This window comes from Amphiura filiformis, chromosome 7 (genome assembly GCF_039555335.1).
Source record: "Amphiura filiformis chromosome 7, Afil_fr2py, whole genome shotgun sequence".
NCBI lineage: Eukaryota > Metazoa > Echinodermata > Ophiuroidea > Amphilepidida > Amphiuridae > Amphiura > Amphiura filiformis.
The window spans coordinates 28,723,978-28,750,934 of record NC_092634.1 but is presented as its reverse complement, the minus strand read 5'-3'; the positions used below and the strand labels follow the sequence as shown (position 1 = coordinate 28,750,934).

Sequence of the window (26,957 nt, the reverse complement as noted above, 5' to 3'; positions counted from 1 at the left end):
CAGAGCTTTGGCTATATGTAACACTATAACTATAACTATAATGTAATTTTTGATATTTACAGTCATCATCCTTGATACCGATGGTGGTGATACTCGGGGTTCCTTCCACAGCGCCATCTGCGCCACCTGACTCAGATAATGTCAGTTGAAAACATTCAGTTTCTTCGAGTAGTTCATCATCGATGATAGTCACCCGTTCAGTCGTCACAAGTTGATTACTTTCAAACGTAACGTATCTGTGGATACTGGTGTAGTCATTTGGTGCCACAGCATCAACGTCAACGTCCAATGTGCGGAGAACTAATAACGGTTAATGTATTAAAATGACGATGATCATGATATATATAGATATTAACCAAAACTCGGGACAGAGACAAACACTTCAGACAAGGACGGAATGTGTGCATCGGTGCCAGAATTCGTTATTCGTTATTTGTCTTTGAGAATAATATTGGATGTTGAGTAAGGTATAACACAAATCCAGAGATGGAATTGAGGAATAACAAAGTATTGTTGAAGAGTCACGATCAAGTTTTATTTTCTGAAAGTTTTGACTGAATTTCTCTTTGTTTTACTGAATGCTAGAATTAGTTGACAGCTTTGCAATATTGCTATACCAACTTGCACGAGAGGGCAAAATGTCAAATGCAGTGTCGTAGCCTGCAGGACTTTTTTGGGGGAGGGACAAGGCAAATTTCCAGGGGGTTTGACGAAAATTACAAAAGAAAGCATCTCGGGATGGGGGCAAGACTTTCCACAGGGGTCAGCTACCCTTGCCCCTCTCTTGACTACACCTCAAATGCTAGGGCTTTGTTAACCACAGCAGAGTAGAAGTTGTTGTTACATGGATTCCTGGGTTTGGACTGGGTAAAACATGGATATTTTCTTTAAGGGTCCTACTAGTTATGTACTAATGTAAATGCAATATTGTACTTTATACGGTAATGTGATGATAGTAGCTAAGTGCCTACATTATATTGTCCAGACGTACCTATATGTGCAGGCTGGCTCACGTCACCTTTTCTATGGATAACAACATCGACGTAGGTAGTAGCCTCAATCACGGCGTAGAAAGATCGAGCAAAATAAAACTCGCTTTCTAGAGATTTAAATAAATGAATCGTATTATATATAAAGACCTGTAACCGCCAATGTAAAATGACTTATAACACACAACAAATATTATGTATAGCGCTGTAGCCACATATTAAGAATAATATAAGCCCATTGTTATGGCTGGCAATTCGTAGATTTATGCCCAAAACAAAAAAGTAAAGGAAACAAGTTCTTCGGTTTTAAATTTATACCCAAGGTTTCTTCATTAATGTATATATTATTCAATTAATACATATAATGAGTAATATACAAGACAAAATGAATTATGCGATAGAACTAATGAAAAAAGGCTAGTTTGCGTATGACGTCCTGTAAACTAAACCAAAAATGCTGAACTGCGCAGGTCAGCAACCAATCACGCCGTGCCTTTGCCCTGACGTCAGACGCAAACTAGTCTTTTTAATTCGGTCTTACATTATAATTACTGCGTATTACTTGTTGAGAGTGAAATTGTACAAAATAATTTCTCGAGCAACAAGTAATGCTATTTTTATAACAAAATGTCACTAAAGATGTACGAAATTACGAGGAAATATAAATACATCAACTCGCGCGTCGCGCCAATGCAATTTACACGATAAATACACCCCTGGCATTTTTTGAACAATTTTAATTGGTAAAAAACTCACTGGGTGGGTCGTACAAATACACTGTCGCTTTAGTGATTTCGCCGAGATCTCCGTCAGTTGGCCCATATAAAGTTATTTCAAACACTTCAGTATCTTCAATTGAGGAATCGGTGATGAGGGTCACAGTTCCTTCTTCCGTTACCGAATTAACCGGAAAAGTCAGCATCATTCTAGTGACGGCTTGGTGGTCGTCTCGAGTTGTGGTACTCACATCCCTGACGGTAAAGGCTGAAATAGAGCGAGAAATGACTGGAAAATGTTACATAAGAAAAAGATGTAAAATAGCTTGTATTTGTTCAAAATTCCAGAAAGCTGTTTGTAATACATAAGCCAAAACTGTCGTCGTTATATCATTAATTAGTATAAGCATGTTTATAGATCTACAACAGTGTCCTTTAAACATTAGATTTATTATACTGAAAGTTTTCGGTCCGTAGCGTACATCTTATGGGTGTTTTACATTTTCTACTTAAAATATTATAACGTTAGATATATTATTAGGTGCTCTTTATTTTAACAGATTGTGAAAACCCCGAATTTGCGCAGTAGCCTGTATGCCATTCATTTGCCGATTTGGGGAGCCTAGGTAAGAGGTTTTCAAGAGTATGCCGGGTTCGTTTATATCGCTTTTTTTTTGTTACAATTTTATTGAATTGAAAAGTAAAACCCAATACTACTCACCAATAGTTCCTTCAGATCCTGCCAGAGATCTTATAATGTTGAAAGTAAATGGTGATTGGTCTTCAACTGCTTTGTATTCACAGAATTCAATTGAATATAATGCTGTTAATGAAAGTGAAGATATTGAAAAAAAATCATCATCAGCATCATCATCGTCATCATCATCATCATCATCATCACCATCATCATCATCATCATAATCACCATCATCATCGTCATCATCATCAACATCATCTTCATCATCATCATCATCATCGTCATCATCATCATCATCTTCATCTTCATCATCATCACCATCATTGTCATCATCGTCATCATCATCATCATCATCATCGTCATCATCATCATCATCATCGTCGTCATCATCATCATCATCATCATCATCATCATCATCATCATCATCCTCATCTTCATCATCACCACAATCATCAACAGTAGCATCGTCACAACCATCGCGATCGTCATCATCTTCATCATCAGCATAGCCATCATTATCGCCATCATCTCCGTCTTATTCATCATCATGGTCGTTATAGTCATAATCACCATCACCTTCGTTATCATCTTTGTCGTCGTTATTATTATCATTATCATCATCGTCATAGTCATCATCATCGTTAATATATCATATCGCCATTTGCAACATTTCAATAAATGTACTTAATTTTAACCAATAACACTAGAAAAAACATCCGACTACATGTAAAGTTGTATCTTGGGGTTAGCTTATTGGCAACCATGAAAGTGTACAGAACATCAACACTTTACAATGAGCATGATGAGGGGATTGTGCTGCAAACAATAGGTGTTTTACAAAAGGCAGCTATTACATTCTACTGCACTTAAGATAGTGTTGCACTCTGCCGACGATATAATCATACTTACGTGGCTCCACGTCTATTATATAGACAGTTGCTCTAGAGTGCATTCCAATATTGTATACCGCGGCATTTTCCACGATGGACACAAGAAATAATTCTAAATCCTCCTTTAGTATGTCAGATAGTCCAGATATTGTAATAGTTTGTACCCCACAGTTGTCCACGCTCACCATCTCAACGTCTAGTGTGAAATCTTCGTTCGCTGCATTAAGCAACGTTATTTCCACCCCTTTACCAAAAAGCGAATAAAAATGGCGGACATAGGAGAAGTGAAACTATAAACATTGGAACATTATTTTGTTCTGGTAGATTTTCGATAAAGATATAAAACAACTGACCTACTGTTTAATATAAGTTTTTTCATAGGTGATCTAACGTTTTATCTTTCATATAAGCTTAATACGTAAAATGTGATGAGTATTATACTGCACTTTTATAACAAAAAAAACGCCTAAAAAACGACATATTTTCTTGCTTTCCCTTCAAAACCTTGAAGCCATGGGGGAAGGGGTAGCTAAAGTATGGTGCGCCCGGGTAAGGACTAACTTAAAGGAAAAGTTCTTTCTAGCAGAAGGGGAGGGTAACAATCGATCTGGTCCTATAATGAATCTTGCAAAACAAATATTAGTTTTGTCAAAATCATAAAGGTTTCTCGAAAATGACTTTATTTTGGTTGAATTACTCACACGCGCAAACATTTTCACCTTTCCCCTAGTGGCCACATTGACCCCCATTTTTCAACTCACTCTCACGCAATGACACCCTCTTTTGTTTTACTGAACTCCCTCTCACCCAATGACCCCCTTGATTATTTTCCTGTCACCAAAAGATCCCCTTTTTTCAAATATTTTTGGGGAAATTCTGATAACCTCTCACTGAATGACCCCATTTTTTCATTATTTTTTTCCAATTGTTTCCAATTTTTGAAAAAATGTTATCAACTTTTATTTCTTGACTGAATGACCCCCTTCTTGGTCAGATTTTCCTTAGTCTCACGGAAAGACCCCCTTTTTGGAACCTTCTCACTGAAAGATCCCCCTTTTTCGGTATCTAGGCTCTCACCGAAAGACTCCTAGTTTGGACCTGCTGTGCGCACATCGCCGTCACTTCCAAAGTCGAGTGCCCCCCCCCCCCCTCGGGCAAAATATATCTGAGGTTGGATTCATACAACTTTACTTTATCGAAATGAAACATACGGGTTACTCACCCACGGTAATAGGTGTGATACCTCCATCGGCTCCGCGTAATATGTTAACCATCACAGTGTCTCCTTCAATTACCACATAAACAGCCTCATCAAATGCTACTGTAGGTATGGCTGGTGGATCTTTTAGGAACGCACGAGAATAAAGGTAAATAGACATATAAAAATGTTTGATACGCCTACATTGTGTTATTACAGTTGGAATCCACATTACCACTGTGGAAGATTTTGGATATATCTTCCACAGGGAGAGTATGTTTTTCAAATGTAATTGGTCAGAGTTAATCATTTTAAAACCCATACTCCCCCGTATTATGGCTTTAATTACCTATATACTTCCACAACTGGAGTGAGTAAACTAAATGGAAGTTACCCACGTGTCTATTCTTTTTGAAACTTTTACTCCTTCTGTGGAAGATATTTCCCAAATCTTCCACAGGGGTAGTTTGGATTTCAACTGGAATAGCCCATTGTGCAACACAGAGTTAAATGATATTGTATTAAGTTAACGACGTAAGAAAATTATAGGTTTTACATCTTATTAAATTTCACCAATTGATTATGAAATATACTAGTAAACACAACACAAAATGAAAGTCATTTTATGTAACCTGTCATGAATCTAAACCTGCTTATGCTGTGACAATTTGATTGACACGATCGTGTGCAGCATCTTGATAACATTTGCTATAAAAACCTCAACATTGACAAAGATTGATACCAGTATATGAAATTCGGTGCATTTGTAAAAGTTGCCAATTAAAAAACGCGACCATGGCATAGTCCGAAAAACCACACTATAATAATTGAAGAACGAATTAAAAAGACTAGTTTGCGTATGACGTAACTAGACCAGAAATACCGTACTACGCAGGTCAGCAACCAATCGCGTCGCGCCGTTGCATTGACGTCAGACGCAAACTAGTCTTTTTTAATTCGGTCCTCTATTATAGGTCATATCTATCGCATCATGACTCGGTATCCATGAGTAAAGCAGTGTAACAAAGTATGCCTTTTAAATTAACAATTGAATATTAAACCGAGCACTTGGGATACTCGACAGGCACTCGTCGCAGGCAAGCGAGCCATGGCCATGCATTGAACTGCGAATGCGTGATCATTTTGATGTGAAACTTTTAAAAATACACCAAATTTCATATACTGGTATCATCTTTGTCAATTTAGAGCTTTTGGTAGCGGTGTCAAAACTGAGCTGTGACAGTGGCGTAACTCCTATGGGCTTTGGGGGCCGCACCCCCGGGCACCCGGCTAAGGGGGCACCCATCAGCAGACCGGATACCCTTTCGACACGAATACTTTGTTATAGGAAAGAAGTGGAAACCTTTACCCACCATGCATAGAATTATAATCTTCATTTGGGTGCACATAAATTGTCATTTGAAGGACCAAAATTCAACTTGATTAAAGTTGTATGCACATTTTTGCGCGGCCACGCCACTGGTATTGTGTATTCTTTCCTATGGGCGCCACAACCCGTAGCTACGTTACTACAGCTAGTGACGAATCTTCAAAAATAAAGACGTTGGAGAAGATGAAAACTGCAAAAGTCCACTAACTGCCCCCGCCGAAAAAATTTCGGGCGGCGCGGTACGAATTAACCAATTTAGCGTCGATTCTACGTCCCCTCCAGCGAGGAAAGTCAAAATTTTCAGGACAAAATCATTTGAAAGATCAATTTAAGACCGATATTCAACTTCATTATGACCAAAATTAATGCGTGATTGGTCCTATTTGTGCAAATTTTCGCGCTCCGCTCCAAGAACTGGGGAGGGTGCCATTATGTATCCTTACCCCTGGGCGCCACAACCCCTAGCTACGCCACTGTCCTACACGTCGGACTATGCACATCCGTGGTCAGGGGCATCCGATGCTTTCGCCCCGGGCACCATGGCCCAAAGTTACGCCACTGAGCTGTGATGCTGTGATAACTTGAGCAGGTTTAAGTTTATAACTGGTAATGTAAGTGAGTAGTAGTTTCTTTTTGTGTTGTTGAATTAATTATTGCACAATGAAGTCTTTTATATAAGCCACTATGTTTCCCTATTTTTCATTACACGCTCTAAAATTATTCTTAAAGCCTTAATGTACGATCTTTTACATTTTTAGATTTTTCTTTTTTTTCTTCCAAAATGATAATATGCAATCATTATGAAAGTTCCCATACATTTGTACGCGAAAAACATTGGGAATTTGCAAAGAAACAACATCATAAACTTCACCTCTATCACTCGAAATATCTCGCACTATTTGGATTAGGACGGCGAGTGCGGCCCTAAAGTTAGTCTCCTACGCAGCCAGTTTGGTTACACTCCCTCCACATGTGGAAGGAGCGTAAGCAAACTAGCTTCGTAGGAGACTACGATTTGCGAGTCGTTCCGACATATTATCATAATCTAAAAATTATGATAATATGTCGGACCAACAGAAAATCATCCCGTTTTACTACAAATAGGGCGAATATGACCGTTTGCTCATAGATTTAAATCGGAACATGTGTAAGTATTACAAATATGCCAAAATATCTGTTTTGACAAAAATAAAGGTATATTCTGAAAAAATATCGTACATTAAGGCTTTTAGTTATTTTAGTTATTCCGCACGTTATCAATCATCATTGTCGCACCATTTTAAGACTCCTCATAAGTACGAATACCTCTTATATATATGGTAGCAATAGAAGGTTTGCCAACGATGTATGCAGCATTATCCGGAATAGTTAGAAGAAATACTTCAATCCCATGACCTTCTACTTTCAAGTCTGCTACAGCTGATACCACGAGAGGTTCCATATCGCAGTTGGCAACGGCTACGGTCTGTACGTCAAGAGCAAAATCGTCGATCTCCGTTGCAGTTAAGGGATATATGTCAACACCTATGCATGGGAGAATTTAATAAAATTTTGATAATGTATTATAAAACTTTTAATAGATAATCATATCCACCATCGCTGGGTATGAGAAACCTCGTATGTAATTCCAAAGGTTAAATGTAAAACCCATGTAAACCCTGGCCCCAGTTTGAAAACCTCAAGGGGCCGTATGCACAAAAGAGATCGACCAGGTCTAACGTTAGACCTGGTGTAACTGGAATTTAGTTCCATCAGGAATGGTCCTTTTTGGATATAGAATCAGTTCACTTCTTCTACTATTCAGCAGCCTCAGGCAGGGCCAAAGACGCACTGCCTGTCTATACTTTACATTGTGTAAATATGAACAAGCACCAGAATGAACGGGTCAGTCAGTGGTTAGCATTCTATATACTCTTTCCGCAACTGACTGCGAGGTATATGTACATGTATGACTATACGTACATGGGACCGACTGCTTAACGTCACACAATGTCATCGCCCCGATATCTTCATGGTAGAAATCGCCATGGTAGGTTGAATTCACAGCCACCCATGGCCATTTTATTCGGACCTTATGAGATGCATAATTAGCGAAGTGACCTGACTAAGGCTGCTGACAATAGCCGGGGTAATTGATTTCTCGCTGTGTGAGTAAGCTTGTATACGACATTGCGGTCAATGGTTATACTGCCTCCAGTAGTGAGTGCAGCTATAGCCTGCTGCGCGCTGTAGTCCATACAAGACCAAATTTTGAGTTCAAAGCGCACGGCCAATTTTCAAAGCGCACGCTAACGACTATAATATCTGTTCAACACGTATTTTCAAGTGTATGAGACCACATCTGGTTTCTTGAGACGAAATCATTTACGGGAGATATTCATCATTTTCTAACCCGGTATCCGAAGATTTTCGTCTGATATCAAAATCGTGTATTCATTTTAGTGTCTCTGCTGCACCAAATAATTATTAGCCAGGCGATGTCGGTGTGCGTCACTTCCGAGGGACGGGGTAGCATCATGGTTCATTTACTCAATTCCAAATGCACCATGGAGAGTCTAAGTCTGATTTTGTTTCTTTCCAACTCAATACATATGCATATCTCCACCGCTGAAATTGCACCAGGGAGCCGTGTACACTGAAATCAAGTACCGTGACTATTAGACCACGTTGATGACTGTCACCCAGCATTATCTGCTTAATCGCCAATCAAATTAAAATGTCGTATAGCTTTAAACACTTACCCACATTTATAGGTGTTATGCCTCCATCATCCCCTCTCAATAGATTAACTGTAACTGTGAAACCTTCATCAACAACATACACCGCCTCCTCAAATGTCACAACCGGTAATGAAGGGGGATCTTTGGGAAAAAAATTATTGAAGAAGTTTAATATCAAGCATAAAGAAAAGTGGTTCAAGGATTGATCCTTGCGGTAGTCCATAATTCCACACAAATCCATATATGAACGATAGTCACAGAGTTTGTAGTGTTCTCAACATCAAAACCTTAGACCTCGGGCACTTATACTTTTGCATAATTATCAGAACTCTGATTCTACACGGAAATGATAGTTTGAAAGTTAGTTCTGAGGAACGTTTTTATAATAAGGAATAAAAACCCGAATGCATTTCTGCACCACAGTATTTGATTGTTCTCAATACCAAAACTCTGAAAAGGGTTGGGAAGAGATTAATTCATTATGCTGAATGAAACGTACCTTTAATGTATATGGTAGCAATAGAAGGTTTCCCAACGATGTATGCAGCATTATCCGGAATAGATAGAAGGAACGCTTCAATCCCTTGAGCTTCTATTTTAAGGTCTGCTACAGCTGATACCACGATAGATTCCATGTCGCAGTTGGCAACGGCTACGGTTTGTACGTCGAGAGTATAATCATCGGTTTCTCTTGCGGTTAAGACCGTAATGTCGACATCTATATTTGGAGAAATCGGGAGAACAATTGATCCAGCAAGATTGATAAAAAAACATTTTGTAACTCGAATCTGATATCGTTGTGTTTTCCCATAAATGGCGAATTTAATATTTTTGCTCAGATAGAAATGAAAACGAATTCGTCACTTACGACGCGCGTAAAGCTAGAACAAATTGATGTTGCCGAATATTATTTTCATGTGACAACCTTTATACAGGTTTTTTTAGCCTGGTTCGAGCATATTCTTTGAGCCTGGTCCCATCAGAACCTAAGCATGGCTCCGGACGGAGTGACTGTTTAAACAAAGAAACAAAAAGGTCAAAATACCTCAGGCTGGTACTATATGAAGACTTGAGCGCAAGAAGACCGTAAGTCCACTTGGCCCCTCAACATGTATACACTGAAGTTGCGTATATTAGAATGAAAGTTCATGTTGGTAGTAAATATAATTTAGTGGTTTAAACCTTTGATCACGACACAAGTTGCGTATAGTTTGGTAATATTTTATACATGTTCAGGGGCCAAAATAAATCTTTCACAACCTTTCATGATGTTTTCACCCTGGAACATATAATAAACATTATAAAACCCTAAAGAAACTATAGATAACTTTAGTGTATTCATGTTGAGGGGCCAAAGTGGACTTGCGGTCTTCTTGCGCTCAGGTCTTCATATTATGACTGCACAAGGTTATCCTATATGTAACTCATTGATCCCTATATATGGCATATGTACCGCTTCTGACCAAATGATGACAACGCATATGTGGTCCCCTCAGTGGATTTCAATTTGTTAAATGATTGCTAACATTCTAAAAGGCAGAGTTAACATAATGTAAAACTTTCTTTCAACTCTTACCCACGTTTACTGTTCCTGCTCCTCCATCGTCTGCACGCAAGATGTTAACAATGATTGTACCACCTTCGTTAACAACGTAAACTGCTTCTTCAAATGTCACGGTTGGTAATACGGGAGGATCTTAGTGTAAAATACAAAGTTGGTAAAGTTATCAAAATTGACCAAAACTGGTCATTTTTAGGCCTATTTTGCTAACTATAAATATGAAAGACGTATATATTTTTGACTCACCTTTGATGTATATGGTAGCAATAGAAGGTTTGCCAACGATGTATGCAGCATTATCCGGAATAGATAGAAGGAACGCTTCAATCCCTTGAGCTTCTACTTTAAGGTCTGCTATACCTGATACCACGATAGGTTCCATATCGCAGTTTGCGACGGCTACGGTTTGTACGTCCAGAGAAAAATCGTCGGTTTCTCTTGCAGTTAAGGGCGTTATATCAACGTCTAAACATGAAAGAATTAGAAATACATGTTATGACAGTACGCGAATCATTACAATTTAAGGTATTTTTATTCATGTGACACAAGTAATAGTCAAAGGCTAAATTACATATTCATTCACAATCGAAGCACAATTAAAATCATTTAAGATATATATATAAACATTCAGAATTGAAGAAATAAATGCATTAAATGTGTAGAAACTACGCACAATGTGCGTCGCACATATCAAACAATGAAGTTATTGCACAGATATAATTATCATTCTCATCACGCATATTTTAACATCCATGGAACCACTCGCTGTTCCCAAGAAAAACCCGAGGCCATTGTACTCATACAGCGTGACCCTTAGCCAATGTCATTAGCTTTTAATTAGACTAGTCATTAGTTTTGTGAGATGGTAAGGCTTTTGTTCGGGTTTTGACAACCCTGGATGATCCAAGAAAGCCTCTATTAAAGCTTATTTCCATTGGGGTCCATTTGAACACCGGGACGGATTGGGAATAGTCAGGGGTTAACACTCTACTCTTTTCGAAAGTGGCTGCGAGATACATGTACAGGTATGGCTCTCTGCACACGGGACCGACGGCTTAACGTCCCCTCCGAAGGACGGAGTACTTTCATGATTCATTTACCCAATTCTAAATGAACCATGTGGAGAGCGGAAGTCTGAATTTCATCTACAGAGGTTGCCAATTAATTTCAGACTTTTTTTTCCAAGTCAATATCCCAGCAAATCCGCAGTCAGTACTGTGAAAGCGCTCCCGGTAAGCGATCAAATTTGAAGTAGTGTTGTCCAAAATTCTTCTAATTCAATTTCAAAGTATATCCCTGGTAATAATGATTAACCAGATAAATACTTTAACCTATCCATGATGCAGTCATGTCTACAGTAGAATTCACCTCGACCTTTGCAGGACTTAAACCTTATTAAAAGCTATTAAACCAAGATAACACTCATTGAAACAGCTCAACTGATTAAATCGGATCTTCTCTGGTTGTGCACATGTGTCTGTTTTATATGTGAGGTATCGCAATGAATTGGTATAATACAGCTTCAGTTGGGTAACCGATTATAAATGAAACGCAAGGAAACAATGGTATGTGGACCTTTGTTCACAAAATGAGACAATGGTCTGCTTTTTGTAACCAGCATTCTTGAAAATGAGCAACATAATGATTGTTGACTTAACACGGTTTGGAAATAATTTCTTCATATTTTTGGTGTTATCTGTCGTTTACATATGCTTCCTAAAACACAAAAGTGCGACTATTTCCAAACACCTAAATTAGCTAAAAATTTAGGACATGTTACAAAACTATATTTTCTAGAATTTCATAGAATAGTTTAAATGTAGCTTGTACCGTTTCTTTGTGGCATCCTTCAGAACTGAGCGGTCCGTTACCAATATAGCTCAATATTTTCGGCCAAATCTCTATTCAATTAACACGGGGAGTTGGCTAGCTATGAGCTAGCTACCCAGCAAACACAAAACGTTTTCGACATCATTCGCAAAAGGTTATAAAAGGTTGTCAAGAAACGTTTAAATGTCGGGTTACATAAAGGGTATATTAAGGGTATAAAACGTTTTCATAACATTAAAAATCATTTTTTGATAATCTACCGCTCAGCAAACAAAAATGTTTTACAGAAAACGTTTAAATGTCGGGTTATATATAAAGGGTATAAAACGTTTTAATAACATTCCTAAAACATTTTTGAAAACTTGGTACAAAACATTCTAAACAGAATGTTATTTTGGGGTTGAAAAATATTTTGCGAAAAATATTTGCCCAAAATATTGGCAATAACGTTTTTAAAACGTTTTCATGACCTTTATATAACCCGACATTTAAATGTTATTAAAACGTTTTGAAAAAAACATTTTAAGAACATTTCTGTGTTTGCTGGGTGCAAATATTTTAACATAATGTTTTTAAGTGTTGACAAAATATTTGGCAAAAAAAGTTTGCAAAAATAGTTTACAATAACATTTTTGAAAACATTTTAAAAATATTGTTGTAGTGTGCTTTCATACAAAACGTTATAAAACGTTTTCATGACCTTTATATAACCCGACATTTTAATGTTATTAAAACGTTTTTATGTAAACCAAAAGCCAAAATATAACTTATTAAAAACGTTTTTAAAACGTTTTTGTGTTTGCTGGGTATGCCTTGCCCTCACTCATATTTTACGAAAGTGCGACTATTTCTGAACATCTAACCTAGCTGTAATTTTAGGTCATGTTAGAGAAATATATTTGCTAGAAGTTTAGAGAATAGTTTAAATATTGGCCGGTTATTTTTCACACAGTGATGTTAACTAGGCAAATGCAATATACTTCTAACATACACTATTTGTAAAGGTCGCGCGTCAATGGTGAGAGCACTGTGTATTGTGTATAGGAAAACGGACAGTAACTGCAATATGCTACAACTTATCAGTCTGCAGTTAATATTGGTGAAAAGGTCAAACATCAATATTAAGGGCTCCACGTGGGTCAAAGCATGTTTAAGCATGTTTACTATTGGATTGAGCCATCACATGATTATAATAGGCTTTAATGATTGGTGGGTAAGGCCAATGCTATTGTTTATTTTGTGATCAGGCTGAACATAATTATGAAAAATATACTGGATATTTTGATACAGGCGATTTACTCAGTTACTGCCAACTGAGCAAATTACCCAGTATAAATGTTTGCTTATCTGAATTGGAATCCTAATAATTATTGGGCCAAGGTTATTATCTGCATGGTATAATTGAATTTCAAGAGGCCTATGATAGTGATATTGATTAGAAAGTTTGTATTTGAATGAGTTTCTTGCTGGAGAGTTATATAAACCAGAGTCAGGATGTAGGTATCATTATGCCTCAAACCACTAATTTATTGTAAGATCAGTGCAGAGTAGGTTAGATATGAAAATGGAAAGTTAGAACAAAATTTCTATACACCTGATCCGTGAACTGTGTCTTTTTGAAAGACTCTCCTTGTTTTAATCAAAATCGGAGCATGTATTAAATCTTGACCCCTGTAGAGACCAAAATGTGCCATTACCCAGATAGAGCAAACGTGAATCCTTATGACCTGAGAGATACCTTAGGGCGGTTTTTAACACAATCGATTACTTTTGTTGTCTGAATGACCATTAATATCACTGTTCAATGGTTTCCAGAAATAGGTAATGTCGTAGCCTATTCATCAATTGATCACATGACTTTGACTACGGTACGAGAGATTGCGGGTTCGAACCCTGGCGGTGCCTAGTACGCTCTCGTGGGGAAATTGAGCTAGGTTGTAATTCCATTGGACAAGGGACTTACTGCTAATTGTCTCGTTGTAACCCGTACGAAACTCAGGGAGCTGATCCTGGTTGCGATGGTTATTTGTGGAATGTCTAGGGTGTGCGCTCTTGTATCAGCAAAGTCCCTGATTGTTGTTAAATGGTTTATGGAATGATGTGGGACCATAGTGGTCAGCGACAACCTGTAAAGTGTGCTGAGGATCAACGTCTAGGCGTTGTGCCTGTGCGTGGCGCACTATCAATCACTGCGCTTTTTTTTATATTAGGAAGCCTCGTGCCCAATTTAGTGCTTTTGTCACTGTCATCATAAAATCAGCCGTTACCCTACCTAAACGCTATTCAATAATATTTTGCATCATTATTTATATTTTCCCAAACCCTGGTGTGATCCTTTTGGTAAGGCCGACCACTAGTTAATGCTTAGACAAGACCCATCTTGGTTTACAATAAAGTTAATTAAGTAACTATTTAGTTGTCTTGGTGTGTACATTAGTTCTACTTTGAGTAGTAATGAACCATGTCGAAACATACACATTATGTTTGCTTCTTTAACATTGTTGAAATACACGCCTTGACGCCTATCTCTTATTGTGTTCTATTGAATAATATTTTGTTTCATTTATGTCGCTCATCTATATACCAAAATAATGGCGAGGTCCTTTTGTTAGTCAATGTTTAGACACGACTGTTTGTTTTCAATTAAATTAATTAAGTAACTATTTTTAAACAATTCTTTCTTTGTACAGGGCTTTGTATATTATTTCTGCTTTGAGTATATTAATGAACCATGTCGGAACATGTATTATGTTTGCATCTCTTTAACATTTGAAAGACACGCCTTGACGCCTATTATCTCTTATCGTGTGGTATTCAATAATATTTTGTTTCATTTACCTGGTGAGATCCTTTTGTTAGGGCCGCTAGTCAATGCTTAGACACGCCTATTGGTTTACAATTAAGTTAATTAATTAACTATTTTTAACATTTCTTTCTTTGTACATTATTTCTGCTTTGAGTATGTTAATGAACCATGTCGGAACATGTTTGCTTATTCAATCATATTTTTCTTCATCGTCGCTTATTTATATTATACAAAACCATTTAAGTTCAGTTTGCTATTCAATATTTAGAAATGGAAATTTCTCACTACTCCTGGTTTACAGCAAAGTTGTAACTATTTCAAATAATCATATTATTTTGGAAACAGTATCCATTTTGAAAAAAAAATGTTAAAAATCATTAAATCATAGTGGAAAATGTATCATTAATTCTCAACATTTTATTTTATGTTTATGCCTGCTGGAAGTTTACTTCAATAAAATAAATATGGCGAATATTATGAAAACTAACGTCAAGAACAAATTATCATCAGGATATAATATTTGGTATGATGAAATCATGATAATGGTTCCTAATTTACTGCAATTTCGGACAATGTGAAAGATGAATTTGCTGAGTGGGCAAACTGAATGACTGGTGTGGCATTTACCCACCCACTTCACCTGTTATTTACCTCCCTGTGCGTAAATTAAGCAGGAAATGACACGTGTTTTACTTTTTGAAGCGGGTTATTCACCAAAATTACTGTCCATAGTTGGACGAGTTTTATGGGGGGGGTGTATCAAAATGGGCTTCCACAAAACAAACTTGTAGTATGTTGTGGAGTTTATTTGTTACAATTCGCATGACTACTTACCCACGCTCACTGTCCCTGCTCCTCCATCGTCTCCACGCAAGATGTTGACAGAGACTGTGCCGGCTTCGTTAATAACGTAAACTGCTTCTTCAAATGTCACGGTTGGTAATACGGGGGGATCTTAAGAAGGGCAAGTACAATAGTACAATATCCAGATGCCAGCAATGCATGTACGTGAGAAAAATTCATTAAAACAATAAAAACATTAAATTTTAATTCAGCTTTAATTTACCATTTTTCTAAATCTTCAACTTATCGCTTTTCATCTGAGAAAGGTTTTTCACTGTTTGGGCCCAGTTAATTCTAGACAGATTTCGACCAAATATTACTCCCAGTAATCTAAGATTGCTTCTCTTGATGGACAAACAAATAAACAAACAGGCAAACCACATTTCCCTATTTATGGTAAGATACGATAAACATCAAAATTGACGGGGGAAATGTTTTGTGTACCTTTAATATATACAGTAGCAATGGAAGGTTTGCCAACGATGTATGCGGCATTGTCCGGAATAGATAGAAGAAATACTTCTACTCCTTCCCCCTCTACTTTAAGCTCTGCCACAGCTGACACCATGATAGCTTCCATATCAAAGTTGGCAACGGCTACAGTGGATACGTCGAGAGTAAAGTCGCCGGTCTCCCTTGTGGTTAGGTCTGTTATGTCGACACCTAAGATAACAGTAAAATGTTTACTATACTTATATCCTGATAACTTGATTCATTTGGACCAATCTGGACATAGTTTTGTTTTGTGTTATTTCACCACTGTACTCGTGTCTTACACCAATTTTATGATGACTGAGACTAGCACAAACCAACCCAGTCGCCCAACTAAACTGCCGTATATAGTCATTTTACAAATGATCTGAAACTGATCATATACGACATAATACGGTATCTTAAAATCGTGCTTCCCGCACCAAAGATGTACTATGGGGTTTAGCTGTTGAAAATAGCGGTTTCCACACCATAGCTGAACGATGGGGTTCAGCTGTTGAAAATAGCGGCTTCTGCACCATAGCTAAACTATGGAGTTCAGCTGTTAGTTAATGTTACATTAGGTTACTCTTGCTTTCTTGCCCTGCGGGGCTCTTATATTGGGGTCCCACTTGGAGTGTTTAGTCGTCGTATGGGAGTCGCCGGTCTAGGGCCTGTAAGCCCTGCGGCTTTAATGCTTTTTGTTGATACTGGGAATCAACAAAAAGCGTCAAGGCCGCATACATACATCATCCCGCAATGTTACTTATCAAATTACTTTTTTTTAATTCTTTTTATATTTATGTTAAAATAACTTCAGAACGTAGTATAAACGCACTAAATGCGTACCAACAGAGGGCATTATCACTTGTAAGATGTCTTAAACTGCCGTATATGATCAGTTTAAGATAATTTGTAGACTGACTATATACGGCAGTTTAGTAGGGAGACCACGGTGCACAAACTGACTGACTAATAATGATTAAAATAAAAACATACCCACATTAATAGTCCCTGCTCCTCCGTCGTCCCCTCGTACAATATTAACTGTACCTGTACTTCCTTCATCAACAACATAGACTGCTTCATCAAATGAAACGGTTGGCAAGACCAACGGATCTGGATAAATAAACAATGGTCGTAGGCTATTTCTTCAAGCATATACATTGTCTGGTGACAGCATATGTTTACAAACAACCATACACCCAAAGCTACGGCTTCATGACTTGTGAATGGAAGCCAAAGAAACAATTGAGACCCCAAGAAAGACAGAACTGCGTAATATTAATTTGAATTAAATTTTATTTGCGTTAGGCTGACATACATAGTTAGGAATTACATGATCATGAAGTTTCCAGCATCTTAACTAATAAAATTTACACTTCAAATTGTTGCGCAACTGTCGCATTTTTCCTGTGTTAAGTGTTTTTAGCTAAAATTGGTTAAAATCATAAAAGTAAGCAATTTGATTTTACATGATTTTTAATTGTTTGTTTGCTATGCGGCTAGCGCCCCCTCCGCCATTCCCTGGATCCGCCACTGGGTAATTCTGTAATATTTTACCTTTAATGTATACCGTTGCAAAGGAAGGTTGGCCGATGTTATACGCAGCATTGTCTGTTATGCATACAATAAACACTTCCACACCTTCAATGACAGTGTCCGTTACACCAGTAACAGTGATTGGTGACATCGCGTCGTTGGCGACATTCACCGATGTCGTATCGAGTGTGAAATCGTCGGTATCCCGAGCTGTTAGAAGTTTGGTAGTTACTCCTAAATAGTGAAAAGTTTCATGCGTAAGTTTTGTTGTTGTTTAGTAGTGATTATACTTTCCGCCTTTTACACCAATAACATCGTAGGGTAGCCAGATTTCTTTTATAGTAGGGGGAAGCAAAATAAATAGTTCAGGGGCAAAGATAAAAGAGATATCACGCTTGCATCATTTTGAACCTGTATTATCACGATATACCGGGATTTTGTTTAGAGGGACGGCATGTTTTAAGATTTTTAAGTCTTCCAAAAAAAAAAGCGTTATTTGGCCAATTTTTTTTTTTGTATTTTACCTTATATTTTGACCCATGATCGGGGTGAAATTTGATGAAAAACGGACACTTTGCCCCTTTTCTCTCCTTATTTTCTCTTTCATTTTTTGTCAGTGATGCACTTTCTTCATTCATTTTTGTCAGGCGGGGCACTCTACCCCCCCCCCCCCACACCCTGGTTACGCTGTGATGAGTTTAAAATTTGCATTTCATATATAGAACACACTCACCCACAGCTATGGTCCCTGCTCCTCCATCGTCTCCACGCACCACATTAACCATATCTGTGCTTCCTTCATCAACAACATAGACCGCTTCCTCAAGTGTAACAGTCGGTAAGACCGTGGCCGGTGGATCTAGTAAAATAATTTAAATCGTAATTATCATAAAAGTCATTATAGTTTGTAATGAATACAGAGCATCTGTTTAAAATTCGAGTTATTATACACAACAGTCGTGCTGCAACAAATTAATGGTGCTGCAACTACAATAATATGAAAGCAGAATCAGGGAAAACTGTTAAAGGAAAGGTTTAGTGTTCGAGTACGTCGGAATATTTGAGATTAAAAGAAACCTTTCCATATGTAATCCTAGCTTTAACCCTAATTCTAACCATAAACTAACCCTTCCCTAATTCCGTGTAAAATTACATGAAGAAATAACCTTACTTGGGAGCAATCAGCTGGCCTAATCGATTTTCGATAATGGATTGATTGATCGGTCCATAATCGATTTATCAATACTCGATAATCTCCCCCTGTCAGACAATCAACTGGTACGTCCCTTATGACTGGAATCCTATCGAGATCGACGACAAGTAATGGGATACACGATTAGAAATGAAAATACAGCCTTTAAAGACGACGTTATTCAATAGTATTACCTCTAATGTAAATCGTTGTAAAGGAAGTTTGGCCGATGTTATATGCAGCATTGTCTGCGATGCATAGAATAAACACTTCTACACCTTCAATGACAGTGTCCGTCACACCTGTAACAGTGATTGGTGATATGGCGTCGTTGGCGACATTCACCATTGTCATATCGAGCGTGAAATCGTCGGTATCCCGAGCTGTTAGAGGTTTGGTAGTCACAGCTAAAACGGGAGGTGGGGAGATAAAAATATATAGAACAATAGAATAGAGTTATGTTGTTTATTTGAGTTATTTCTTTGTTCTATTCTAATCAAAATTACTTAAAGTTGGCTAATTGGTACATTTGTGAAGCAGAAGGCTTGAGGCAGGTAAGATTTTATGCAGAATATCACTGAGAGTAACTTTGACTCACAAACCGCTACGGTCCCTGCGGCTCCATCGTCTCCTCGCACAATGTTTGCCATTTCTGTGTTCCCCTCGTCAACAACGTACACTGCTTTTTCAAAATTAACGGTTGGCAATCCGGTGGGATCTGAAATCGGGTGACAAGTATCAAACGAAATCTAAGAAGGAAACCTATTTCCTTGATGTAATGGTTATACAGGTTACTGAAACAAAATTCCCTTACCGAAATTGCCCGTGTGGCAATGACGTCATGGTTATTTGTGCTCAATGTCGCCAACTTTCATTGTGTTACTGGGACTTCATTGCCACAAGCAATTTCGGTGCGCGGGAATTTTGAATATCGCGTGTTGAGAGCCGAGTGTTTTTATTCGTTGTTATGGTCAAAACCACGTGATTCATGCTTGATAATTGTTTTTCTAACATGTAAGGTATAATGTTGTGATTACCGGAGTGTTCCTTTAAATTAACATCCCATGTACGGGGGCATAACTTTGATGTCAACTTTCTGTGTTTAATAAAAACGTCACCTGCATGCATGTAAGTTTTGACACAGTCGTATATTGTATATCATATATCAATTTTTCGTCCGAAAAAATTATCCAATTGTTAACCTCGACACAGTGACATTTTAATCAAGATTGAACGAATTTGGTTCTTTGAATTTTGACTTCATGCTCAGTTTTGACACCAAATCTAAAAAAAAACATATGTTGCTTTGTGCTTTCTATTTTTGTCCCGGGTGGAGTCACTGCGGTTTCATAGAGTACACATGTGTGACCAGAAAAACGCGAAAAGGGACCTTTTTAGAGAACGGAACTCGACGCGCGCGTGTCACCTTTAGGGAAAAAAATCGGCGTATTTCCTGTTCTCTCGTACATCAGTGCCACCACTCAAACATTATAAATAAAGAAAATTATAAAAACTACCGTATGCAATGCGCCTATCGGGTGTATTTTAACAAAAAATCGCGCTAATATTCCTGTTTAGTTTATGCTTTGAAAATCTCTGACCATGAATGTGAACACTTTTACCGTGAGTGCCCCACCCATGGATTTTCCTTCTTGGCAATCCGGAACCATCTTACCATCGTCAACTATTATAATGTTAGCAGTAGTAAGGAGTTGTCCCGCTCCGCCAGCTGATGTTGTTAGATATAGGCGCCCGTCTATAAAAAACGATTCGTCCCCCTCGACGTCGGTATCGTCTATAATAGTAATTGGTATCTGTACGTAGAATGCCGAGGAAAAAGGAGGAAGAATCGGGGCTGCCTCTTCAAATCCGGCGTAATCGACGTTTGCTATGGCAGTGTTGTCCCGAGATTCTGCAACTGTATAGACCAATGGAGTAAAAACAAGATGATAATAATAATGATAATAATAATAATAATAATAATAATAATAATAATAATAATAATAATAATAATAATAATAATAATAATAATAATAAATGACAATTTCAGGTCACTGATCGAAATCCACATTTTAATTTTTGCTAAATAATTACGTGTGACTGACATACAACAACGCCAGTCGTCATATCCTGCGGTAGTCATGAAGCTGACAATTTTAAAATTTACCAATCACACAGCTGTTCTATATAATGTTATCTACCGTTGACTTGACGAGGCAGTAAAAACGTAAATAATGGGTGAGGCGCAGCCGAACCCATTATTAAATGTTTTACTGCCGATGACACATATTGCGTGTAAAGGATAATGCTGTACCATTTATTTCTAATCTATTACCACATAATAGTGCGATTTAAAGAGAAAATATCACATTTTTTGCCCAAACATTTCAAGTTGTTTACGCGTAGCCAAAGCGTAAGTGATGGTGAGTATTGTAGAACGCGTAACCAAGCGTAATGATTTGCGTAGAATGCGTACGACGCTAATATACTGCATCGCGCTTTGATGTGCGCTGTGATGCGAGAAGAACATAAAGTTCGTTGCCCTGGCCACTTTATTGCTAATTCTATTACCCCCACGACCCATTATTCAAAATCGCGCACTGTGATTTGTTGAAACGCGTCACGTGACAGACCATTAATTAGCGATAAAGTGTCAAGGGCAACGAACTTTATGTTCTTCTATCATCACAGCGCACAGCACACCTGCTTATGTAGGGGAGAATGGAATGTCAGGGGTGTGTTATTGTATGTGCATACCTGCTTTAGGGGAGAATGGAATGTTAGGTTGTGTTATTGGAATGTGCATACGCTTTGGCTACGCGTATGCGCTCCACCTTGAGGTAAACAACTTGAAATATTTGGGCAAAAATTTGATATTTTGTCTTTAAATTACACTATTTTGTGGTAATAGAATAGAAATAAAGGGTGCAGCATTATCTTTTACATGCAAATAATGTGTCCTCGGCAGTAAAACGTTTAAATAATGGGTTCGGCTGCGCCTCACCCATTATTTACGTTTTACTGCCTCGACACATTATTTTTTCGTGTAAAGGATCATGCATTACCCTTTATTTCTTAATTAATGGTCTTTCACGTGACGCGTTTCAACAAATCACAGTGCGCGATTTTGAATAATGGGTCGTGGGGGTAATAGAATAAAGTATAAGGACTTAAAACAAACTGATACTGTTAAATATATCGAAATTTACGCAGTCGACCCTTATGGTGTGTAAAAGATGTTGTAAATTGTCAGATAAAGACGTATATAAATTAAATCACAAACAGCAATCACAAAAACATAAATATGCAATTCCAGGCGAAATGTAAAATAGAGGTTAAATTAGTATGAGCTTGTGACACCACAAAAATTGGTGTGAGACCTATTATAGTAATAATACAATAATCACCCCCCCCCCCTAATGCCTTTCATTGTAACAGTTATTTGCTAAACTGCGATTATTACTTTTTCGGAGATCTTTTCGAACTCTCAATCCTTAAATGACTACCTTTAAGTTATTTGGATTTTTTAACAAACATTACTTCGTCGGCCGCATCACATACTGACGTATTTGCAAAATACGCATTTCGAGAAAATCGAACTTGAAAATTTAGCGATTTTCATTTGCCTTATAATCTTGATTAAAATATTATTGTCGATTAAAACCAGGTTAACAGTAATGCAAATATACCACATTTTCAATATAATTCACTTATCACTATCAGAGCATGACTCATTCTGCAAAAAATCAATATTAAATAAAATACGTCACTATGTGAAAAGGACTAATGTCAATTTCGCCGTTCAAATGACAAATACGTCGCGCAAATACGTCAGTATGTGAAACAGTTGCGCAAATACGTCAGTATGTGAAAAGGACAAAACAGCAAATTTGCCGTGAAATGACAGAGTCGCGCAAATACGTTGCGCAAATACGTCAGTATGTGAAACGGCAAATTCTTCAAATTGCAGATACGATATACTGGGCTTGCGCAGTATAGGTGATCGGCAAATACGTCGTTATGTGATGCGGACATTTCAATGTTTTGTAAATACGACATAATTAAATTAATTAATATCTTACTAATTAAGCCACTTTGAGGCATGGGTTTTGGTGAATAAATAGATTAGAACATAACAAACTAATATACCAATTTTCTCAAAAATGTTAAAAATGTCGAATACGTCAGTATGTGATACGGCCGACGACTTTATACGCATCTACTTTAGGGAGGACAGCTTTATTTATTTGCTGAGCTCAGCCATGCTTAGCTGACTTCGATTACGCATTGCAGCGAAGAGGTACCCGGCTTTTAACAAAGCCCAAACCCATAAAAGCATGTAGTAAACTCTGTCAGGCTCCGCTGAATTGTACACACCGATACCACGCGTTGACCAAATATCGGTCGAATCAATTTTACGACCATTCTTGAATTGACAACCACTTGAAACCTAATTACACCACTTTATGTAAACATTTTTTTGGATTAAAATTAAACACATTCTTGACTTTCTATTGACCGCAGACACGGCCCCAGACATGTTTATTTAATGACCACTTGAGTAGTTGATGAGTGGGTCATTATGTACTTACTGAACACAAAGGAAATCGATTATGGTTTTACCATCGACCGTGTTTATAATCCTTTTGCTTTGCTGACTGCTCCGATAGATATCAGCAAACTCGTATACTGTTCGCTTGTTCCTATTGAACGCTCTGGCGAACATGAGCCATTATCGAAGACAGCAAAGCATGGCTGAGCTCAGTAAACCATTAAAGCTGTACTCCCTTACTCCCCATTATATGTCAGTTCTAAAGTATTGACAAATAGGACAGTTGGCCGCCACTGAGCCCTTCTTACCGCCCATAGCATATTCGAAGCCACCTGTATCACCATTACTAAACCTCACCCAAACCAACACAGTACCAGCATTCTCATTAATCATGCAGTCCGTTGTTGGTCCAACGCCCTCTCCACCACAGAAAACTGTCACGGCTGTAATTAAGAGAAAAAATGTCATTTTGAAAATTCCACCAACTAAACATGTGACCAATCCCAGTTATTTGAAGCTGAGCAGTATAGCCAGTGGCGTAGATTTCTGTTTGACATTGGGTGGGGGGTGGTGGTGTTGGAAAATAATTCTTGAAGTATAGTGGATCCAGCACCTTTTAGCGACAGAATAAGTTTATGGTACAAATGCGCGCGAAGCGCGTGAAAAATTTTGCCATTTTGAAGCTAAACTGTTGAAATATGGTGTAAAAGTGGGATAAAATCGCGCGAAGTGCGCAAAAATTTGCGCTTTTAGGCTTAAAATGGCCAAAATATGAGGTACGTTTTGTCAGAAACCAACAGCCGTCAACATGGGGGAGCAAAATATTGGAGGATTTATCTCGAGCTAACTGTGTGAGCATTTTTTTTGCAGTAAAACTGTGTAGACTCTCATTCATCTGGGTATGTTGAAATTAAGATTTAATTTAAATCTGGTCAACCAGACATACCTATTTTGACGGACGAACCGACGTTGCAACTGAAACCTTCAGTCTTCAGCTGGGTTGTGATGCAAATGACCTTGAGTACCGGACACTTCCAGTATTGATGACAATCGACGAGGAATGTCCTTTATATCTCTCAACCGTGGAGGAGGCGTCCGGGCCAAGTTGTCACACGGCTGGGACCGAATCATAAAGGACATTCCTCGTCGATTGTCATCAATACCGGAAGTGTCCGGTACTCATTTGCATCACAACCCAGCTGAAGACTGAAGGTTTCAGTCGCAACGTCGGTTCGTCGGTTCGTCCGTCAACATAGGTATGTCTGGTTGACCACAGATTTAAATTAAATCTTAATAATTTGCAGTACCTTGAAGCTCCTTGACAACTTCGGTCTCGTATGTCATCACTGCTTGTTAAATTACTTGGCATAAATGTCGTCATCATATCGCGTGATGAGAAACCAATCACAAGATATGAACTTGAATACTGAATTATTGATATCTAGGAGGCATTTGGAATCTGTGCATTGCAAATCATTATACAGTTGATGGAAAGCAGGAATGAACTTTGAGTATTAGGTGGTATCGGATGCAGCAGTTAGAGAAACGAAAGGCTCGATGAGATGAAGATACCAATGAAGAGTGACAATGATGACACAACGAAAGTTGGGAGGTTTTATGTTGAAGTTTGCTATGCTACAACTTCTTTACTAAAACCCAAAAATTGGGTGAAAAAAGGATAAAATCACAACCCTGATAAGTAAAAATAAGCCTCTAGAGTCAGTCCAATTCACCAAAACAATAAATAACCAGAATAGAATAACAAAACTCATGATTCATGATTTAACAAAGAAGTAGACGCACGGCTTGAAAAATACATTAAAAATCTTAATAAAAACCTAGGATCGTTCTCAATAGTGTCAGGTGCCTAGATTCAAGCGTGTAAAGATCAAAGAGCTTTTATAAACATAGAGTGGCAATAGATTACGTAACGCATTGTTCCTTTGTGCCGATTTGATTTACCGACTCGCTATTCATCGAGATACCTATTGTTCGGAACAAAGGGCTTCCGCCATTGATCTAATCAAAATCAAAAGTTGAAATTGTAACGATTCAATTGTGCCTTGTTACAATTGTGTGCTTTATTTATTGGCCCGTGGTGTTTGTGTGCAATACAACAATGCGTTGCCATTGAAAATTGTTGAAATTGCAAAAATGAGAAAGCAAAGTTCAATTAACAAAATGTATATTTCAGAATAATCCAAAATTATCAGGTTGTTGAACAGCAAGAATGACTATAATGACGAGTTTCTTTTTATGCTTGGTGTAGTCAAAATTGTATTCATCTATATTGCTATGGTAGTTAATCCGATGTATTACGTCACTTCGATCGACAGCGAATTGTTCAGTTCTTTTCATTAAACATTGCATTTGTTGTGATTTATGTGTTTGCAGTGCATATGCGTGAACATGGCAGACATGACTTTGACCTTGGGTCATGAAGTGATAATAATAATAATAATAATAATAATAATAATAATAATAATAATAATAATAATAATAATAATAATAATAATAATAATAATAATAATAATAACACTAATGAATATAATAATGATATTATTTGACACTAATATAAATAATAAATAAATAAATAAATCTAGGTTGCAACTCACAATGTGTTCCATAAGCTACTTCATAAACCGACATTAAAACTACAGAAAGCAAAAGCGAGCCTGCCATAGTTATTCCATACATCAAAGTTACTGATATTCAACCAAGAAGGAGTAAATCATGCCCGGACGAGTACATCATGTCATCAAACTGCTACTTTACTCACCAAATGATGTCCTCTACCGTGGCGTTACGTTTATACTCTGGTTGCCTGGTTAATGAAGCCTAAAATTAATTGGGTTCAAAGCTGTGGTTCCAGAATAATATATATACAAATATTATTTATCCAGTGTCGGCGGAAGCATTACCATTTAGGGAGGAAACAGCCCCGTACGCAGGGGGTGCAGGGGGGGTGCGACCGCACCTCCCCAAATTTGCAAAAGTATACAAAAAGTCCCAAAATTTTAGAATTAGCGAGCGTAGCGAGCAAAAAATATCAGGTTTTTTACGTATTTTTGGTCAAAAAAGGTCCAAATTTGGGGAGAAAGTCCACTTTTCACAAAATCGCCCCCCCTTTGGAAAAAAGTCCACTTTTTCAAAATCAGCACCCCCCCCCCAAAAAATCCTGCGTACGGGCCTGGGCGGAAACGAACATCAGTTGTGCCGGCCCGGGAAGCGAGCAAAATATTTCCTTTTCAGACAATTTTAGCAGAGGGTGAGTTTCAGGCTAAAACTGAAGCTGAACAGATTTGCATGATTTGAAAATCTCTGGTCACGTATGTGTACGCTGTGAAACTTGAGTCCCTCCCCTCGGTGTTGAGACCCTAATTTCGTAAGTGTCAACGCCGTACCAAATCTTACTACGAGAAGACTACATGGCATGAGTTGCATCAAGTATAGCAAAAACAAATTGGGCTCAAATTAGATTGCAAAGGTGGTTTTTAGGAAACGGGCGAATTGAATGTGCTGCAAAAGGGCTTAGGCGACATCAGCAAAAGGCGTGATAT

The 26,957-nt window shown here is 37.8% G+C and overlaps 1 protein-coding gene and 1 long non-coding RNA gene across 2 annotated transcripts in view; both read right to left on the bottom strand.

Moving 5' to 3' along the window:
• The window catches only part of LOC140156331 (uncharacterized), a 1,646-nt gene extending 554 nt beyond the window's left edge, over positions 1–1,092 (bottom strand). Inside the window, exons 1-2 of the long non-coding RNA XR_011859527.1 lie at positions 992–1,092; positions 61–300 (exon numbers count right to left, since the gene is read on the bottom strand). This is a non-coding gene — a long non-coding RNA (uncharacterized lncRNA). The remainder of the gene's footprint in view (positions 1–60; positions 301–991) is intronic.
• A 633-nt stretch (positions 1,093–1,725) lies between these two features.
• On the bottom strand, positions 1,726–26,149 carry LOC140157766 (uncharacterized). Its single transcript, XM_072181013.1, has 19 exons — positions 26,013–26,149; positions 23,706–23,840; positions 20,521–20,763; positions 19,444–19,563; positions 19,040–19,252; positions 18,387–18,512; positions 17,675–17,887; positions 17,111–17,230; positions 16,085–16,303; positions 15,632–15,751; positions 10,408–10,626; positions 10,177–10,296; positions 9,100–9,318; positions 8,622–8,741; positions 7,186–7,404; positions 4,515–4,634; positions 3,312–3,536; positions 2,427–2,528; positions 1,726–1,973 (listed from the first exon to the last, which is right to left on the bottom strand). The coding sequence occupies exons 1-19, from the start codon at positions 26,092–26,094 to the stop codon at positions 1,726–1,728; spliced, it is 3,183 nt and encodes a 1,060-aa protein (XP_072037114.1). The 5' UTR covers positions 26,095–26,149.
• Positions 26,150–26,957: the final 808 nt, after the last annotated feature.

Bases quoted from the DNA above. Each gene is read 5' to 3' on its own strand.
- LOC140157766 (XM_072181013.1), bottom strand. From the start codon at position 26,094: ATGTATGGAATAACTATGGCAGGCTCGCTTTTGCTTTCTGTAGTTTTA. The intron at 20,764-23,705 runs GTAAGAAGGGCT...TGGTCTATACAG, and splicing joins CTTCGAATATGCTATGGGCG to TTGCAGAATCTCGGGACAAC. The intron at 17,888-18,386 runs GTGAGTGTGTTC...TTCACTATTTAG, and splicing joins AGCAGGGACCATAGCTGTGG to GAGTAACTACCAAACTTCTA.